Consider the following 20,766-nt stretch of genomic DNA (forward strand, 5'->3'; position numbering starts at 1 on the left):
GACAGAAACTCTAGCTTTGCACATTGAAATAAGCCACAGCTTGCCGAGGTTTGCAGGACAAGCTGAACCAAGATTGACTTCTTATAACGAATCCGGGCCACATTTTAAGACGAAAAGTCTCGTTTTTGCTTATCCAGGTGTGTCAATTTAGCTTCCTCTAAAAAAGACTGAAACATCACCTGGAGGGTAAATTAGACCCCTGCAAATTGAAGAGGTAGAAAAACAAATCGGGAATCCCGCGGTCTCTTTTCAGACGGAGGAAAACGCGGGTTTAATCAAACGGGCTCGTCTGAAAACGGCCGCCGGGATTCCTGCTATTTTGAACGGCGTCTCCTACAATCGGGAGATCTGAGAATAAAACTGCCGCCTTTCTGGGGAGTCCTTCGGGGGGTGGTCGAGGCTGCCGTGGCTTTGCCCCACCCAGGCTTCCCCCAGGGCTGGAAAGGGGGCTCGGAGCCCCCGATTGCTTCGGAAGCGGCAAAGCGCTTTTTCCCCCCCGGAGAGAATTGGTCGAGGGCGGGAGGCACAAAAGCGAGCGGAGCGATGGGGCGTTCAGACAGCCGAGAGCGCATCCCCCGGAGAGAAATCGGGGAGGGGGCCGAGGAGAGGCTGGACCGTCCCGAAGCCTTGCCTATTCCCGACCGTCGGGGCTCCCGCGGCTGACGGAGCCGTCTGGGTCGGTTTGCAAAGCGCGCCGGGCCGGGAGAGGACACCAAACCTCTGGTTACACCCCCCTCCCCCTGGGGAACGTGGGGCTGCTGGCCCCGTTTCGTTTGCTGGGCTCGAGTGGAGCCCGGACGCCTCGTCCGCTTTCCCCACCCGCGTCCAGCCTTTGGGACGAGGTCTGGCCTTGAAATCGCGGGGCTGAACGAAGAGGCAGGGCGTCTCCTGCTTGAACAAGGGGTCGGACTAGAAGACCTCCAGGGTCCCTTCCATCTCTGGCTTCGTTCTTCCCACCGAGAGAGGCGAAGGGCCAGGAGGCTTTTCAAACTGGCGGCCCGGGCTACAATTTTGCCCGACGTGAATGCTAGGAAGCCGGGCGGGATGGAGGGCGTTTGAGCCGAAGCTCGCGGGGTTTCCTGCCCTTCCTGGGCCAATAAAATAACGAAGCAGCCCCTCGAGTTTGCAAGGCTGGCAGGTGGCGGTGGGGGGGCAGGCGCCCTTCCCTAGTGGTACCCTCGGGCCCATGCGGCTGGGCGCTCAGCTGCGGCTGGCCTGCGGAGAAGAGGCGCCGTCTCTCGGCCGCTTCCGCGTGGGTGGGGGGGGGGTCTCCTGGGAAGCGCGTGTCCGCGACTGTCGTCCCCACCCCACCCCTCCGCCGTTGCGCGTCTTTTCGTTCGCCCCCGCGAGTCGCTCCGTCCCGGGGAGAGGCAGGAGGCGCGCTTCGTCGGGCGGCCCCACCCTGCCCTCCGCCAGGCTGGGCGCGGCTGGGCAGCCCGGGCCCGTTTCCACCCCACCCCCCCGGCGCCCCCTCCGGGGATCAGCAGGGCAGAGGGAGCCCCCTCCCGGGACAGGGTCTGGCCGCCGAGGGCGCCGTTCGCCAGCCCGCCGCTGACTTTGCGAAACGAGTGGCGGTTTAGCCGGCCTTGCGCTTGTCTGCCTGCCGGCCGGCGGGAGCTCAACCGCAGCCCGGGAGAAGCCTCGTCGGAGCTGCAGCGAGAAGCGAGTCTCGCCTGCCGACGCCGCTTCAAATGAGGGGATGGGGGTGCGGGGGCTTGGGCTTGCCCCGCCCGGCCTACCTCGCAGGGGGCTCGTTGGGCGGTGGGAAGGAGCGCAACGTGCTGTTCCTGGCGGAAAAGGGAGGTAGAAGCGCAGCGACAATTGAGGAGGAGGCTGGTTTCCCTCTCCGCCCCCCCCCCAAAAAACACAGGCAGGGCTCGCCAAGCTTCCCCCCCCCAAGTCTGGAGGGCGACGCCGTTCGCCCCGCGTCCTGGGGAATCCCCGACTCCCGTCCGCACAGAGGGCGACGCTGGCGGCCGGGCTCCGTCTCTTCCCTTTGGGGCGTCGGGAGGGAGAAAGAGGGGCCCGCCACCGGGAGCCGGGCAGGAGCTTCGGAGAAGGGAGCGGACCCCCGGCCCCATCGCCGGCAGTTTTCCTCCTGGTCTCTACTGGTTTCCTTGCACGGGACCTGGCTGGAGATCCGGGGAAACTTGCGGGAAACCCAGAGCAGGGGCCCTTGATTCTGCGTAACTGTCCGCGTAAACGGATTCCCGTTTTCCTGTTCTGCCTTGGACACAAACCAAAAGACCTCACCTGCCAAGGTGCTTTACTTACCTAACTGGCCAAAGACAAGAGATCGGACCGCTGTCCCAAAGGTGTTATTTTCAGGAGGCAGCTGGACATTCTTGTTTTTCCCTTTTGAAGACCTTTCGCTTCTCATCCAAGAAGCTTCTTCAGCTCTGACAGGACAGTGGGGAACGAAACTAGACTATCCTGTCAGAGCTGAAGAAGCTTCTTGGATGAGAAGCAAAACCTCTTCAAAAGGGAAAAACTGAAAGTCCAGCTGCCTCCTGAAAAAAACACCTTCGGCACCACCGTAACGCGGAGGACGGAGAATCTCCAGACGATCTCTGGTGCATCATGCCCTGCAGCAAAGTAGAATTTCAGCATCAGAGCTTTTGCGAAAGGGGCAGATTCTGCCCTGATTTTTGGTCTAATCCTGCTGATGGTGGCATGAAACAGGAATACGAACTGGCATTGACAAATACATACATCGCGAACTCCAAAATGTAGAACCATCCAATATGTAGGACGTCCACTGTTTTCCGCCTATAATGCAAAGGCAGGATTCGGTCCTCCAGTAAGTAGCTGGGTTTTTTTTGTTTTTTACTTAGCGTGAAGTGTGAAGCTATTTGTTCTCATTTGTTATGTTGTACAAACCCTTGAGATTTCATCAATAAAGACTCTTTTAAATAAACCAAAACCAGATCCTGCAATGGTTCTTAACCATGGTTTGAGAAGCGAATCGTGGCCTGCCCCATAGGTGCTACTAAGTCATGGGTCACATTAGGCCCCAAAGTAACCGCACTGATTTAACACAACTGTGAGCATTCCACACTTCCAGGCGCAAGGCAAATGGACCAACGGGTCAAGTGTGTGTGTGTGTGTGTGTGTGCCAGAGCATCGCTAGAAGATTCTGAGTTTTCTTAGTGGCAAGTCCATGCCAACATCTGCCTGGTGAGTGAGCCACATCGTATGCATCTCCTTTTAATGTGATGCTGCGGTTGAAAATGTGCTCCAGCCCGAGGAACACCAGAGGTCTCCCTTCTGCAACCAGCAGCGGAGAAAATGAAAACCCTTAAAAACGTATTTTAAAATCACCATCCTGAACTGGGGCAGAAGAAAACAATGGAAACTTCTTTCATGGAAGGACTAAAACGGCCCCTAAAATTTTTAGGCACTTGTAAAATTTTTTAGGGGCATCAGAATTAGTGTGTGTCTTGTAACCTCCAATGTAAAAAAAACCCCTGAAACGCAGGCAGGGATGAACTGGGAAGTCATGGGAAGAGGGGACTCATTGGAAAAGATGTTGGGAAAAATTCAGGACTAAAAGGAGAAGGGGGAGATGGCAGGGATGCAATGATCATGAATTTGGGCAAACTGGGAGATATTGGAGGAGGGGGAGGGGGTTGGCAGGCTGTTGGGTCTATGGGGTTCTGAAGAGGCAGGCACAATTTAGGAACTAACAACAACTGTGATGAACACAAGGGCTCCTCAGTCTGCAAGGGGGGTTTCTCAGAGGAACTGCCCGATGCCAACTGACTTTGCCAGAAGCCAACAGCGTTTTCCCAACGGGGCCAATCATTGCTCATGCCCCCCCCCTTCCCCAAAGAGGCCAGAATTCTTCCCTGAAATCATTGCTCTGGGATGAGGATGGGGAAACTGAGGCAGGGAGGGAGGGAGGGAGGACAGCCGGTGATTGCTTTAAGTATACGGTGGAGCCAGCTCACAGCTGCCTTGGCAGCCTCTTTGGAGAAACAGCATTTTATTTTTAAAGTACATCCGCTTTGTGCACCTCGAAGGGTCCGCGTTACAATCATGTTTTGTTTTGTTTTTTGTCACTGGCACAAAATACAAAGACGATGGGTCGGGTGCGAAAGGCAACGCAACTCAGCTGATGGAGGAAAGAATGAGCGAGACACAAGCTTGTGTGGGGAACTTGTGTGTTGCCGGCTGGATGGAAGCAGCTTTTCCTTGGATCAGCCTTTAGCCAAAGGACGCCAGCGGACAACGGTTGCCCTCGAATCCTGAACTTTCCTTGACGTGGTTGCATTGCATTTCTTCCCCCCCCCCGCACCCAGACCCAAATAGACCCTTTCCTTTTAACTCTGCAAGAGGCAACTAAAGCAACTCCGAGCAGCAGCTTCGCAGAAGAGCATCGATGCTCCTTTCAAGGATACCAAGACCATCCGAAGGTGCTCCTTGTGCCTCTTTCCCAGCACCCACCACCCCTGGAACAGCAACCCCGTTATCACGCGCCCCCCCTCCCCAAAAAATCTCAATTACATTCCATTACAATATAAAACTTAAATTACTTGTTTTTTTAAAAAATATTACTAATATAGATTTCCCATCTTAAAATGCCTTATACATTTACAGTACTTATAACTATTTCATGAGTGGATGAGGTTTTTTTTAAAAGGGGTGGGTGGGTGGGTGGGAGAGAAAGAGAGGGGGGGACGGAGGGGGAGAGAGAGAGAGAGAGAAATGTGTTTTTCTTAAGGGAGGGGCGAGGAGGAGGAGATGCATAGTGCAAATTTAAAAAAGGGGAAAGCAGAAACTTCCTTTGACTTTCCAAATGTAAATGAAGAAGATGAGTTTCCCATGCTGTACATGCAATAAGTTATAGCAAGCGATTATGACGAGAGAGAGAGAGAGAGAGAGAGAGAGAGAGAGAGAGAGAGAGAGAGAGAGAGAGGGAATCACTCCACAATCCGAAGCTGGTCTTTGGGCCAAAAGGCAGAGAGGGAGGGGCTGGAGCTCAGCTTCACGGTCTCGCTGCTGTTGGGTGAAACCGGGATCACGCCTTGTATTTCTGTTTCCCGGTCTCGCTGATCACGCAGATGTGCTGAAAGACAAGGAGGAAAAGGCTTCCGAATTCATAATAGCAATAGCGCTTAGACTTATATACCGCTTCATGGTGATTTACAGCTAGCCAGCCTGCCTGCCTCCCTCCCTTCCTTTCATTCGCATTTAGCAATAGCACTTAAGACATATATAAATATACACACATATATATATATACATTTTCTTCCCTTATCATAGGCCCTTTATGTGTATTTCTCCTCAGCCGTGTATTTTCCTACGTAAACCAAGGTTTTCAAAATGCTGCTCAGTGAAATCACAATTCACTAGTTCTAGTCTTTTCCAGACAGCAAATAAGCAGTTTGCTGCCCTTTGGGAGACTAATATAGATCTATTTCGGACTAATTAGTCCTCATCAGTTAGCCACACCCTCATCACACGTTTCCTCCCCACAGAGGTCAAGTAGTTTTAAAATCTTGGTTTACGTAGGAAAATACCCGGCTGAGGAGAAATACACATAAAGGGCCTACGATAAGAGAAGAAAACAAATACTTGACCTCTACGGGGAGGAAACATGTGATGAGGGTGTGGCTAACCGATTCTGACAGTTTCTTTGCCAAGAAGCCACCTCAGGTTTTACACACTTTTGTCAGTTTGCTCGGTACCAAACTGTGTGGGAAGCCAGAATCAAAATGGGAATCAGACTGGAGAAGGCGGCTTGAGGGGCCATAAGACTCTGGATGTTCCTACTCTTGTTGCTCAAGAAAAAATTCTGTTCCTGCTGTTTCCATTCATTCATTCATTCATTCATTCATTCATTCATTCATTCATTCATTCATTCATTCATTGACTTTATATTGCCACCTATTCGCCAATGGCGACTCAAGGCAGCTTTTGACCCTTTCCCGTTGCTAAAAGAAGCAGAATAAAGGCAAGGGTGAAGATGTTGTTGTTTTTAAAAATAAGATAATCTGTGTTAATCACTTACATTCAAATCTCTGAAGTATTCGTTATAATCTAGAGCGTATCCAACCACAAACTTGTCCGGCACTTCAAAACCAACAACTGAAAAGAACCACAATAAAGCAGAAGGTTAAACTTAGGCAGGGGTTTGGGACAACCGTGTTAATAATATTAATTATGATGCCACTTTGCGTTAACTGGAGCGGTTGGTTAAGAGTGCTGTGGCAAAACGGCACGGGCCTTTTTAAAATAAAACCAGGTTTGTTATCATAAGGCAGTAAGTTAAACAGGTGCCTTTTCCTAACGTCACTCGAAGTTCCATCGTGAGTAAAAGAAGAGAGGAGGAAGTTGGAAGGGCTCCCCAAAATTAGAACGAATGCACACACTGTGACCCCAATGTTGTTAAGCTGAAATCCTAAACATAGTCATTACGGAGTAAATCTCTTTTAAACAAAAGGGGACTGAGCACCGGCTTACACTGTTAGCTGCTTTGGCTTAGTTTTGCCTACACACCCACAGTCAACAGCTGGATTTTTCAAGCCACAGAAAAGCTGTTCTTGTAAGCCAGCTCCGTCTTCTGCCACTGGAGCTTCTCCTCCTTAACCAGTTTCAGCCCATTGATTTCTGGTTTCAACGACCTTCCCTTCATACCTCTAAGATTACACTCCAGATTACACTATGCTCACACAAGAGTCACTTACAATCAGGCCGGTATCCTACACTTCGGGGTGTCCTTTTCACCAACAAGCTGTCAAAAAAAAAAAAGCCAAACCAAAGTCAGTTCATATAGGAGCAAAAATTATAGGCAATCGGTACATTCCACACCGGGTTTGTTCTAGCTTGGCAACCTGTGGGCTTCAGCTGCCAGAATTCCCCAGCCACCTGGGAGTTGGAAGTCCACAAGTCTTAACATTGCCAAGGTTGGACACCTCTGAGCTCTGGTTTACGTTCTGTCCTTCCTCACAGGTGCAGCCAAAAAAAATAAACAGCCAATCGAGAGAGCCAGCAGGACCCTTCTGATGAAATTCTCCCGAGTTTTAGGTATACACCAAGGCTGTTTCTTGGCTCGGGTCTCAGCAGAGGAGCCGAGGAAGAACCGAAGGGCCACTGCTGCCTCCTTAAGCAGGGCAGGACGAGAAAGGGGAAACACTGCCCCACTTCCTCCCCACATCAGCCTCTGCCTTGCTGAGAATTTGAGTGGCAGGAAAGAGCGAGTGGCCCACACACGCTGCCTGATGCATTTATTTTCCACAAGCCTCACAAGTAAGAGTGCAGGTGTGTGTGTGTGTGTGTGTGTGTGCGGGTTATCTACTGTACAGAAGCCGGTTCAGTGGCTGCTTGTCTGCTATCAGTGCTGCATGCTTGGTCAAGGTCAGAGCCCAACCGACACTCGGAGCAGCTTGTTATGGGCAACCGAAACCGGCAGTGAGCAGCTTTATCAACCGTGCCGTTTCTGGTTCGGATCAGCAGTTACACTTTTCTTGTGAAGTGGCAGTGGATCAAACGTCCTTAAGACAGCTGAGCAGCTCTGCTGGCTCAAAGGAGAAAGCCGTAAGAAGCCAAAAAAATCAGTCTCTGGTAAGACAGCCAGATTGGGAAATGGACTTTCTTCGTGCATGGCCTCCTGTCCTGACCCATGCAGGTCCTGAACAAGGCTTCCTCCAATCTCCCTTCATGTGGGGAGGGGTGGGGGGAGAAGCAGGTGGCTTTCTTAGGGACACCTTAGCCCCTCTCATGATTCTGGGCCGTTCTCAAAATCACAGGCCCCGAGAATGGTCAGAGAAGTTAGGGGTTCTCCGACTGTAGAGAAGGAAGCCCTTCCAAAGGGACTTCGGTTCATCAGCCCGCAAGACAAGCTACTTTACAAGTCCATGACAGCAAAGCCAACAAAGATGAAGAAAGGGTCCGGAAACAGTACATAAAACAAGTTATAATTTACCGCAGCTTCTGGAGAGAGAATGTGGAGGCCGCAGTGATCGTAAATGTAAAACATAGGTCTTTTGAGAGCTGCGTGTGAAGGACACTGATAGTCCCTCCCCCAACCCCAAATCTTCTGTTTAATTAAACTGTGGCTCACTAAAGCACGCCAACGAGTCCACGTTGCTAGGCTCAGATTTTTTGTAAGGAAAACGACTGAGGTCCACTGAGCAATGGGTATGTGAGCTGAAATAGGGATCACTTCTGGCTGCTTGTTCTGTCCTGCCTGGGGAGGGCTTTCAAAAGTGACACGGGGGCAGTGAAGGGTAACCTCTGACCTTGCTACTTTGACCATCTTTGGGTTGTACTGCTGGAGGAGGGACAGGAGGGTCTGCATGGTCTTCCCAGTGTCGATGATATCCTGAGGAGTAAGCAAACAAAGGGATCGATCACACACCAACTTATTTTGGAGGAAAATTACAGCAAAGTATATCTTGTTTGGATGAGTGATTGGCCAGATTAAAATTAATGCTGCATTGGGGCACATTATGCCTAGAAAAAATAAATAAATAAAAGTGAATATATCTATAAAGGAGATAGCTTCGGGGCTTAACATACATTACTAAAACTTGATCAAGTGTCTTTATAGGGCCTTTTACAAAGGCAGGTAAACTTTGACGTGAATTATTAATGTGCATTTGGTCACAAAGAGAGTTAATAAATCTTGTTTCAACAAGAACGTTTCAACGGTTTTCGTCATCCCCGTTTAGGAAGGACGGGAAGAAATGGATAGGTTCGAAGTTGCCTTGAAATTTGCAACTGGAAGAAGATTCTAATCCACACATCTTACTCAGACCTTGCGAGGAATCAGCGAAACGCAAGGCAACGGCCCCCAAAACATACATAAAGGTAGTAACTGCCATCTGAAGTACTTACTTCTACAATCAAGACATTCTGAAAAAGAAAAGACAGAACGTTATCAGTAATTTTAGTTCAGTTTTTAACCCCCAACTTCTATTTTTTTCATTTTTTAAAATTAATTAACTACCACATAATTATACGTAAATGCCCCATCTATAAAACAGGCCAGGAGAAAATGGGTACAAATTGTATCTGGTGTTTAAAATATACGAATTATTAAGAGCTCATTAGTACATTCTTTGGGCCTTTAAACAATTAAGTTCAAACATAAATGTCTAACCACAAAGCAGCAAGAATTAAAACTAGGAAAGACACTGAATTAAACGCCTTAGGAAGCACATCTTAAATGCTTTTAGTTAGCTAACATTTTTGAAGTGGTTTAAGTACTTTCGCATGGCCAAAACTAACAAATGTTTTTCAACATACATCTAGACTAGAGAACGACTTTTTAAATCAGGAACTCTAGGGCTGAACTTAGAAAAGGGATCACTTGAGACATCTGGAAGCCTTTGGGAAAATCCGCTCGAAGTAATGTCTGTTTCTTTTTGATCCCAGGATCTGGTGTTCCAAGCAACAGTGATGTGGGCCAACATAGGTACCCCTTGTTTTAAAGAGTGCATGGATTTAATTTTTCTGGCTTCATCTCCTCCCTTTCCTAAAGGGACAAGAGCACCATTTCTTGTTTATAAAAATGTCTACCCTGCTCCCCTTGCCAAAGACACCTGGAAATCATCGCAATTGCAGAATTTGCTGGGGCAGAAGGAACCGGCATGATTAGCTAGCAAAGCTTTCTGACAAAGCCAGGACTGCAAGGGAAACTTGGCAATGTTTTCCACGGAGGTTTTTTTTTTTTTTTTTAATGAAATGCTTTCACACCTTTAATTGCATTTCATTTTAAGTACATTTTGCTGATGAACGGGGCACGTGGCATTGTATATCCCTGTTTTCCAGAAGCCTCCGTATCCATGTCTTCTTTTGGGACGTACCTTCCCAGTCAAGGTTGATAAGTCATCCCCGCCAATTACTTTTATATCGCCAGTTGACTGGTCATTCTACGTTTCGTCAGGAAAAAGAAAAGAAGAAGAAGAAGTAAAGCTGTTATTAATACTACAGAAAACTCCAGGAAAGGGGAAAAACAAAAAATTGAAACTTTTTAAACATTAGCACGCCTGTGGCTTCATCCCCCTCATAACAAAAGGAAAAGTCGTGTTTTCTTAGCTGTGATGCATCCTGCAAACAAGATTTTTTTTCCTTGCCTAATCCTGCAGGGCCTAATACATACATACATACATACATACATACATACATACATACATACATACATATGTATGTATTACACACCCCAGCCAATCAGAGCACAGCCAAGCCCACATCCAATCAGAGCACAGCCAAGCCCCCAACCAATGAGAACGCACTTCCACCCAATCAGAACACAGCCAAACTCCCACCCAATCAGTTCACACCCCCACTGGAAGTTAAAAGGAAGAAACAGCTGTGATCAAACGTTGCTCCTAGAAGCACGAAGCCGAAAACACCAGCCTGAAGATGACGAATGAGACTTCGTCGAAACGTCGCCAAGACACTTCCAATTTTACGCGGGAGAAAACCCGAATAACCAAAGACCTACATACAAACACCCGCGAAAACCTCAGAAAACACACACACACACACACATACACATATATATTCCAAAGTAAGTCCCACTCATTTAGATGGGGTTTATGCCCAGGGAAATGTGCATGTACTGCTCACAGAGAGGCAGTTTTTCTCCTTCTGTTGAGATTGTTTCTCACCCTCAACCTGAGATGTTCCCCCTGGTTTGCTTTGAAGCAAAAAAAAAACAAAACCCTATCACTGTTCATCCATGATTGGACTGCATGTTCACAGTAAGATTTGAAGGAGGCTGAAGGAGCATAAATTGTTTTCAAATTACTGCCTGTTTTTTTTCTCCGGTTTCGGGGGAGGGGGGAGGTTTGCCACCAAGGAAAGACCTGAGTATTCTAGGTGTAATATTGTAGGCCTCCGAATTCTAACTAACCATAAGCCATGAATACAAAAAGCCTGACTTACACAGTAGCTCTTCAGGCGGATGAAGTCGACGGTCATCGGAATGGACTTGTCGCTGTTCCGATTCAGGGCTTTAATATAATCCAGTAAATCGGCAAAAAATTTGTAGCCTCCCTTCAGCACACAGAGAGCAACGATGTGGTGGCCCCCCATGGCTTTCATAATTTCCCGGGCTAACCTCTCCGTCCTAAGGAAGAAAATAAAGAAATGAGATTTACTACAAGTACTCCTCCGCTTAGGACCACAATCGAACCCAAAATTTCTGTTGCTAGCCGAAACAGTCGTGACCAAGTGAGCTTTGCCCCGTTTTACAACTTTTCTTGTATCGCTGCAGTTCAGTTAGCAACACGGTTGTTAAGTGAATCTGGCTTCCCCATTGACTTTGCCTGTCGGAAGGTCGCTGCGACCGTCATAAATGTTGAGTCAGTTGCCAAGTGCCTGGATTTTGATGACGTGACCCTGGGGATGTTGCAACGGTCGTAAGTGTGAAAAACAGTCGTCACTTTTTTTCAGTGTTGCTGTAACTTCGAACGGTCACTAAATGAACTGTTTTAAGTCCACGACTACCTGTACAGAGACACTGGGTGTTTGCACGCAGGTTATCCAGTGGCTTCAACCCAGTTTTAGGAAGCAAAAGGTGGGAAGACAAAACAAACACGGCTTCCATCTGACAGTGAATATGACTATTGAGCAACGGTTGGTCGATGACATGCCTGCTTTTTCTCACTTGCCAAGGTTAATCTAATCGTGGTGCTGCCAAACAGCCTTAGTTCTTCTAGGGAGCTCGTGCCAAAGCAAATCTCAGCCTCCAGATAGCGACAGCACGACCTACAAAAGGGGATCGGGCAGCGAGATTTTTGGAAAGGAAACAGAAAGGAATTCACAAAGCAAAATAGTGAAACGTTTTCAGACTGGAGAGCCATGCTTCTTTCAAGGTATGGCAGAAAAGGAGACCACTATACAGTAAAGCCTGCTATGCATGTTACATTATACACCTGCTTCATTTACATCCTGCATCGGGGGTGCGTGGGTGTCCAACCTTGGTCACTTGTGGACTTCAACTCCCAGAATTCCCCACCCAGAGAAACGTGGCTGGCTGGGGAATTCTGGGAGTTGAAGTCTACAAGTCTTAATAAAGTGGTCCAAGATTGGACACCTTCAATTTACATTTTTATATATTTTTATTTTTATATCTATCTATCTATCCATCCATCCATCCATCCACCCTGTTTCCCCTAAAATAAGACATCCTCTAATAATAAACCCAATCGGGCTTTTGAGCGCATGCACTAAAATAAGCCCTTCCCGAAAATATTTAAATGTACGTGCAGTCGGTTCCAGCCATTTCCTCTGGTTAGGGTTAGGGAGACAGAGCTGGAAATCAGGTAAGACAGCAAGAGGATCCCCGACTTGTCCCACACGCCCCAAAATAATAAGACATCCCCGAAAATAAGGCCAAGCGCTTATTTCGGGGTTCAAAAAAATATAAGACAGGGTCGAACATTATTTATGATAAGAAAAAATGACTAGGCAGCTGCAGAAGCTGTATTATATTTGTCCAGATTGCTAGGCATCTGCTTAGTAGGGATAAAACCAAAGATTAATACTGGGGGCATTTTTAAACGTGTCAATGCCTGCCATTTGTGGCGGAGAGGCAGATGAACCTTTTTTCATTATCATGGATCTGGTAAAAATGTCTCAAGTTGCACCTAGCAAGTCCCATCTTCGTTCCAGGGGACGGCGTCCTTCGCAGGTGGGGTCTCCTGCTAATGTTCCTTGACTAAATTTATACACACCGTCAGTTGCCGAGGAGTGAGCTTGGCAACTTTTCATCGGGGAAGTTCCTTAAAGCAAGCTTGCACAGGTAGTCCTTGACTTACAATGGTTCATTTAGTGACCATTCAAAGTCAGAATGGCACTGTTGAAAAAGTGACTTATGACTGTTTTTCACACTTACGACCATCCCTATGGTCACGCAATCAAAATTTGGACACTTAGCAACCGACTGGTATTTATGACAGTCACGGTGTCCCGTGGGGGAGGGGGGGTTTCACGCTTAACAACCGTATCCCTAACTTAATGACTACAAGTGATTCATTTGGCAAGAAAGGTCGTAAAATGGGGCAAAACTCACTTAACAGCTGCCTCCGCTTAGCACATTTCAGCCCCCGTTGTGGTTGCAAGGCGAGGAGCACCTGCCGTCGCTTGCAGGGAAGGAAACCTGCATTTCAGAACAGACTCTGGGAGTCAGACCAACCTGTCCATGATGAGTCCGTGAGGAATGTAGACTTTTTCCAAATCATCCGCGTAATGTTTGGGGATGCAGAACAAATCCAGGTCGTAACCTTGTTCGTCATCTCCAATCTAAAAGGGGGGAAAAAAAACAGGGCGAAGTCAGAAGTAACGCATGATGCATCTCTGCGGAGACCGGCCACATCAGAAGCCAGGTTTGCTCTGGGTTTTCTCCCCATCCTGAAGCCATGAACCGGTGGGGGTTTCATGCTTGGCATTTGGGGGGGGGGGGAGTGGGGTGGTGGTCAAAAACCTCAGGGTTGTGGCATTTGCCCCTTTTCAGAACCATTTGATTCTTCGAGACAAAAGGGCAGCAGATTTGCTGCTGCAGGCAGTCTGGACAATTCAGGTTTTCATGTGAAGGACAAGTATCATTTAAGAAAAAAAATAAAATTCCTGCCGGGAAAGAATGCAGGGTATGGTCAGTAGAGCAAGCAGGGGAGGGAGCTAGGCAGGCCACAATTTCTGATTTCATAAAAAGAAGTGTTTACACAAAAGCAGCTTGGCGCACATGGCATTAAAATGCTGGCTGGCAAGGTTCCCTGGACTAAAGTTTAATAACTGTTTTTGACGGTTGCCATTCTCACTGCCGCACCTTTCCTCTATGAAACAATTCAAAAAAGAGCATCCAGATACTTTTTGGTCCTGCCACCCAAATAAGCTTCAAAAGAAGCCATTTCTATTCGTGGCACTGCCAGCCTGTTTTACTTAACCTGGAACTCAACATCCCGCAGAGAAAATGCACCAGGTGGACAATGCTCATCATTACAATATGTGAGGAGCTGCGTTTTCGTTAAAAGCGTATTTCAGAGTGCAGATAACATCTGGTCAACAGAGTCCCCAAGAAAAGCTGCATCCCACAAGAGACAGCATGTTTTACTGAAAGAGATAAGTGAGTTTGCAAAAAGATTCCATCTTTGGGACCCCGGTGCGGTGAATATCTTTTGCAAAGAATCCAGATGCCTGCAAGGCAGGGCTTATTCAGAATCGTTTAGCAAATTTTAATCATTTTTAACATATTCCAAGCCATGATTTAGGGCATCAAAGAGTACCGGACAAAATGCAATTCTAACATATTAAAACCAAAGACGTTTTGGATGCCATTAAAAAAAAAACAACTTTCCCTTTTAAACCGAAGCAAGCAGCGTTCCACTATCATTACAGCTATATTTCAGTTTATGCAAAGCATGTGCTGGAAGAGCTCCCCGTACCAATAGTGAGGCTTACACACCTGATTTTCTTATCCAATATTGTGCGTGCCAATATGTTACTTGAGCACCAATGTATAACTACAGAAGGAACTCTGTAGTTATATCTCTTGAGAAATGCTCTGCAGATCCAAACAGCCAGCTAGGCTGCAGAAGCAAATCAGTACTTTTAGCACTCTCTGGAAGAAAGAAATGAAGCTAGAGCGCTTCCTCCAATTCTTTTTAACGAATGCAAGGCAGGCTCAGGCAGATTGGCTAAAAAGCAGGTCTGAACCCAGAAGGGTTTTCGAGGTCAGTTCAAAAAGCAATACAGAAACTGCCATGATTAATAAGCAGTAAAATTCCGATTACTCTGGGGTTTTATGAACTCTTACATCACATCTTCTTTCGTTATTAGCATCTTTCAAGGTCAGTTTGCTGTCTTTTCCACAGCCATGTGCTCTTATCTTCAGTTAAAAAGAAGGAGCATGAAAACAATAAACTAATAAAAACCAGCTTGGAAGTTTACAGAGTTCTACTTGAGGTGCTTTGATAGGAGGGAGATTTTCCCCCCAGGTTCAAAGCTCTAGGTTACTTCTACAGATTTAACCGAACGGAAGGGAAAATCAGATCTATCACACAGGAACATCATCTTCTCTGTCCTTTCATCTTAAAAGCAGAGTCTGGTTACGATAAATGTCTTCTCCTAACCATTAACCTATCTGCTAGGGCACAAAAAACGCAGGATAAGTTTATAAAACCTCCACTTTATAGCTGATATTTTTCTCTCCTTATCAAATCTGCTGGAGCAGCACCCATACTTCCTGTAAGCACCCCTAAAACCCCCACGTTATACCTGTTATCTTTCTCTCTGTATCAAATCTGTTTGAGCAGCGCCAATACTTCCTGTATCCCCCCCACCCAACCAGTTAAAAAAAAGAATAAAATCAAAACAGAACTTCAGGCAGGAAAAAGAGCCCACTGACAGATGAGGAAGCACCAACGTCCAAGATCTAACTTGATCTCCTGTATTTTCAAAAAAATGGCTGCATTATTTGGGTGGGAGGGTTTGCGATGACCAAGGGATCCTCCTTTCTGCCTTTTCTTAATTCCTGAAGATTTGGGGCCTTCAGCTTCCCCACATAAGCCCCCCCCCCCCCAAGATCTTTTTCGGTGAAGGATGGGAGGGGTTTCAACCAAAGCAGACCCAGATGTATTTTCCAAGCCTGGAGCAGGAAGTTACTCATCTCAGCATGTGCCTGATGAAAGGCGGCAGTGGCCGCAGCTGCCCGTGCCTGTTTGCCAGGTACGATCTGATCCACCCAGGGACACGCGCCAGCCAGCAGCTTTCCAGGACTGTGGGGAAGCGGATCTTGGGAATCTTTTCTGCAGGGATCTCTCTTTATTTTTTTAAAGCATCGCCCCTGTTCAGGCTGCCAGGCATGCAAAAAACTTTTTGGATTTCCTCTCCTGGTTTGCTCTCAAGGACAGGCGGGGGGGGGGGACGACCCTGCTGGGCATCTGGGTGCCACCCACCCACTCACACCCACACAACCCTCGTCTGGCTGAGGCCTTTAAAAGGACACACCAACACACACCGACAGAGGGTGGTGGCCATTATAAACACTCCTTCTGGCTCCCCTCCCTCCTAACAGCCTCCCTTTCCCAATGGCTCTCTCCAGGGGTGGGGCAGAGCCCCCCTCGCCCCCCTCCGCTGCTGCTTGTTCAGGGTGCAGCTGGCAAAGCTGGAGGGGGGACACAAGACCCCCCTCCTGGCTGTTTGTGGGGGGGGGAGGTCTGATAAGGTCCCCTCTGTGCCCTGTCGGCCCTGAAGACCCCCCCTCCGCCCCTTGGCGGGTCTCCTTCTCCTCTCCCCCCCCTTTTTCCCCAAAGGGATGCCCTCCCCCCATTTGGAAGGGTCTGCCAGGGCACAGAGGGCACCTTGCAGGTCTTGGCGCCCCCCTCCCCCAAAGATGGCCTTCTCCTGCTTTCTGCTGACCATCCCTTCCCCCCACCCAGGCATAGAGGGCAGGGTCCACTCTTTTGGGGGGAGGGGGGGCAAAAGCAGCAATGAATGGAGGCCCCCAGGGTGGATTTGATCTGGAGGCGCTCTGGACATGCCCAGAGACCCCTTCGCCGGGGGCTTTGGCCTCCTCCCTCCCAGCAGAAAGGCCTCCCCAGGGGTAGAAGGTGGGTGGGTCTCTTTCTCTTCTCCTCCCCCTCCCCCACCAACCGAAAGACCCCCCACCACCACTTCCGCGCGCCCTGTTGCCAGGCAACGCAGCCAGGGCACCCCCCCTCCCTCCCCCCTTCCCTTCCCCCCCCCTCACAGGCCCTCACCACGATGCAACTGCCTCCGCCGCCACCCCCGCTGTTTCCGGCCATGGCGGCGGGAAAGCGGCCGCCGCGCTGCTCCTGCCGCCCCGCAAAGCAGCCGCCGGTGAGGAAAGGATGGGGGCGGGGGGGGGGAAGGCGCAGGCCACGCCCCGCCTGGCCACGCCCCGCCGAACGTGCGCGAGCGGCAGGCAGGCAGGCAGGGGTCGAGCATGGAGTGGGGGGAGGGAAAGAGGGGGAGTGGGGGCGGGGCTCGCGGGCGCCCCTGGCGGCCAACCCGGTCGGTTGGTCGCGAGGAAGGAGCGGCGGTTCCCGCCAAAGCTGGTTTTACCTCAGATATAAATAAGCCGCTCGGAGTCACCTTAGTGGCGGCGGGGGAAGAATGGGCGGCATAAAAACAAACAAACAAACAAACAAACAAACAAACAAACAAATAATAAATACAAATAAAATGAGAAATGAAACGAAACGAAGACACTGGCTGTATAGGTAGATAGATAGATACCAACCATACGCTAAATAAATAAATAGATAGATGATATAAATACATGATGGAGAGATGATAGAGAGGTAGATATTAGATATAGATAGATAGATAGATAGATAGATAGATAGAATAAATAAGAGTATTATAAATTATAAAATGAGAAATGAAATGAAACGAAGACACTGGCTGCATAGATAGATGATATAAATACATGATGGAGAGATGATAGATAGGTAGATATTAGAGATAGATAGATAGATAGATAGATAGATAGATAGATAGATAGATAGATAGATAGATAGATAGATAGATTGATAGATGATAGATAGATAGATAGATAGATAGATAGATAGATAGATAGAAATAATAAAAAAAATAAGAGTATTATAAATTATAAAATGAGAAATGAAATGACACCGGCTGCATAGATAGATAGATAGATAGGAGAGAGAAATGATAGATAAGAGAGAAATGATAGAATAAAAAATATTATAAATTAAAATGAGAAATGAAATGAAACGTAGACACTAGCTGTCTAGATATCTCTGTCCGACCCTTTCCCTAAACCTGGTTCACCTCAGCTAATCGGGGTTTGGGGAAGGCGCCTCACCCCCCCCCCAATGTGGCTTAACAACAAGGATAATAATAATAATAATAATAATAATGAAATAGAGGCAGCCCCCCTCTTCCCTTTCCATATAGGCCGGTTTGTTTAATTCTGGTTTTGAAGGTTTGACATGCTTTCATGGTTTTTTTTAAAAGGAGGATTGGGGAAATGTGTCCTTAAAGGATAGGGATTTATTTATTTTTAGTTGTATTCCTTACAAATAACTCAAGGCAGTGGATATCTAAACACACCTTTCTTTTCCTATTTTCCTCACAACCCTGTGAGATGGGCTGAGAGAGGGAGGACCTGCCTAAGGTCACTCACCTAGCTTTCATGGCTAAGGCAGGACTTGAACTCACAGCCTCCTCCTTTCTAGCTTGGTGCCTTAACCACCAGGCCAACCTGGCTAGCTTTGCTGTCTCTTCCCCTTTGCCAGACTCAGGGTCCCGACTAGGAAACCCTGTCGGAAGATCTCAGAGCTGTTAAGAATTAAAAATCCGTTTCATCTGGATATGAGTTTGTTCCAGCAAGGCAGATTTAGTGGTCTAGGTGAATAGAGGGCTATGAGATTGGTAAAACAGAAGAGTGCAAGCACAAAAAAAACCTTCCAAAGATAGAACTTTTTTAAAAAAATCTTTGTGCTGCTCTTCTGAATGGCGGATGCCTGAAAATACAAAGTGCCATTTTTTTTAATTAACAAAAATAAAAGTGCTAAATTGCCCTTCTTTATGAAAGACATTTGACCTGTTGCTTGTACTGCCTTTTGCTTTATTCTTGCAGAAACCGTTGGTACTGGTTGCGCGTGTGTTGCTATGGTTCTCTTGGCGTGTGCTAATTTGCACCCACTTGGGAGAACACCTGTGGGCTGCAAAACCCATTGATGGGGACTCTGTCCTTTGTTCAGCAGGTAAGACAAGAAGGGCTTGTTAAATAGTATCTGTGTTTCTGGTTCCAATGGTTGCATTGGTAATTCAAGGCCGTTAGTCAACAGGAGGATGAATCCTGCCATCCTTCTAAGTTTAAATTTGCAGAGTTTGCTTGCCCTGAGATTGCTAAATCAATGAATGCAGGATCTAAACAGGCAAACTTCTCTCTTTCCAGCCATACGTGGACGAACATGTGTTATATTTACCCAAAGTTCTCTTCCAGATGCCTCCATTAAATAAAGTGGTGATATCCTTCAAATTACTCATTGATACTTACATCATTGTTACCAGATGTGCTGAATCATTACTCTTTTATTTCCTAATATATTTTGGCAACTATCTGTGTTCTAGGTCTTATCTTCATTGTTATCTGCTGTCTCTTTGTTCTCTGCCTATAGCATTTTGCTTTTGGAGAGATCTGAAATGTAATAAACTTGTAGTTATCATCACAACTTCTGTGCATTCTAAAGAATAAAAATGACAGCCTCTATACAGTATGGAATAGAACACATCTCTTATGTTTCAAGAGCGAAGCCCTGTACTAATGTGGCTGATAATTCAAAGAAATAAGGAATTATTTGGAGTACGATGACACATATATTTTCAAAAGATAATTGTTTTTCCAGCAGAATGAAGGCATAAATCAGACTTTGTCTGAAACCCAGAAAAGCCACTTTTCTTTATATGCCCATGACTGCATTTAAAAGAAAACCTGGATTAGTTCTAATCCCGTTTTAAAAAATGCAACAGAAGCAGAACTAAAGAGGTTTTTTAGGCATAGCCAAAAATTACAGGTATTTCTGAAACAAGTGCAACACTATCATTTGGTCAGAAATAAATCTTGCCATATTTAGGATGGCATATTTCAAGTGAGCACAGGATTACAATACATGCCTTACGAGCAGGGACTTCTACCTCACATACTTCCTCTTCATCTCTTGCCTCTGAGATAAATTTTAGACAATAAACTTTTTAGAAGCAGAGATGACTTTTTTATGCTTCTAAGGACCACCCACACACGCACACACTGATAGCACTATACAAATGAATATTTACAATAGTACTGAAGACTTGGTGGGAAATAAGAGCAAAGTCTGTGGAGTGGGTACAGTAGACTGAGTTCCGTTCTTCTGTAAGGCTCTTTTGTCCCAGAAGCAAAAATGCTGCTTCGGACCCCAGTCCAGGAAGGTATAAAAGCAGATTTACATCTGCAGCAGAACTTAATGAGTGTAACATAGCTGAATATACAACATGCTTTCAAAAGATGCCTGTAGAAAATTCCCTGCAAGCAAAAATAAATAAATAAAAATACAACAGGCAATGAACTGAAATCAGGACCTCTCTTCTGAATCCAACAGAATTTACTTACAAAGTTTTACATATGGCTGCAAATGATTGATATTTACATTTTCATTGCATCTTTTCCTCTTTAAGTTATATATGTAGGAGTCTTCCCCCATTGCACCCTCAGCAAAGATTTGCTAGCAGTGAGTTGGAAGGGAAACTGTTCTCTATGGCCTTAAAAGCAGCGTCTACTGAAGACATCATCTGCATGTCCTGCAGATTTGGTCCGTCCCAGACATCAAAAGGCTATTGAGCAGACTCATAAGAGGACTCTTACAATTGTTAGGGTGTGTTGTGCCTTTCATTCTGGCAACTCTGGTCTACTCAGAGGGATACAGAAAGCAGTGTTACACCTTTTATTGTGAAAGGCCATTTTTGTTTTAAAAGCAAAACATCAGTAATGAAATTCTAATATTATTTCAGGCAAATAATGGAATCTGATCATTTCAACACTCTGCCCTTTTATGAACTTTGCTATGTGGAAATCTGCTACAGATTGAAATAAGACTGGAAACAGAATTTCCCATTGAAATGGCATATATAACATCATCCTATTTTTAACTAAGTCCACAAGGCAGAGTTTCCATAGCTGTCAGCTTTTCTCGTGCATATCAGAATTAAACAGGAAGTTACAATGAGTGTTCATGGTCTTCACATCCAGAAGAGAATGTTCTACCGATTAGTCCTTTTAAATAA

General features: G+C 46.7%; 2 protein-coding genes across 2 annotated transcripts in view; one reads left to right on the forward strand and one right to left on the reverse strand.

Annotated features, from left to right (window-relative positions):
• Window positions 1–3,968: 3,968 nt before the first annotated feature.
• Window positions 3,969–16,943, reverse strand: HPRT1 (hypoxanthine phosphoribosyltransferase 1). The gene is made up of 9 exons (XM_034441655.3): window positions 16,713–16,943; window positions 13,151–13,257; window positions 10,897–11,080; window positions 9,813–9,878; window positions 8,842–8,859; window positions 8,244–8,326; window positions 6,690–6,736; window positions 6,014–6,090; window positions 3,969–5,068 (listed from the first exon to the last, which is right to left on the reverse strand). Exons 1-9 carry the CDS (start codon window positions 16,755–16,757, stop codon window positions 5,021–5,023), a joined length of 675 nt encoding a protein of 224 aa, XP_034297546.1. The 5' UTR covers window positions 16,758–16,943; the 3' UTR covers window positions 3,969–5,020.
• Window positions 16,944–16,973: 30 nt separating this feature from the next.
• The window catches only part of GPC3 (glypican 3), a 121,116-nt gene continuing 117,323 nt past the window's right edge, over window positions 16,974–20,766 (forward strand). The window contains exons 1-2 of the mRNA XM_087877613.1: window positions 16,974–17,195; window positions 18,581–18,707. The gene's annotated coding sequence lies outside the window, so the exon portion shown is untranslated. The remainder of the gene's footprint in view (window positions 17,196–18,580; window positions 18,708–20,766) is intronic.

Source organism: Pantherophis guttatus, chromosome 12 (genome assembly GCF_059756535.1).
Source record: "Pantherophis guttatus breed Tessera chromosome 12, ASM5975653v1, whole genome shotgun sequence".
Classification (NCBI taxonomy): Eukaryota; Metazoa; Chordata; class Lepidosauria; order Squamata; family Colubridae; genus Pantherophis; species Pantherophis guttatus.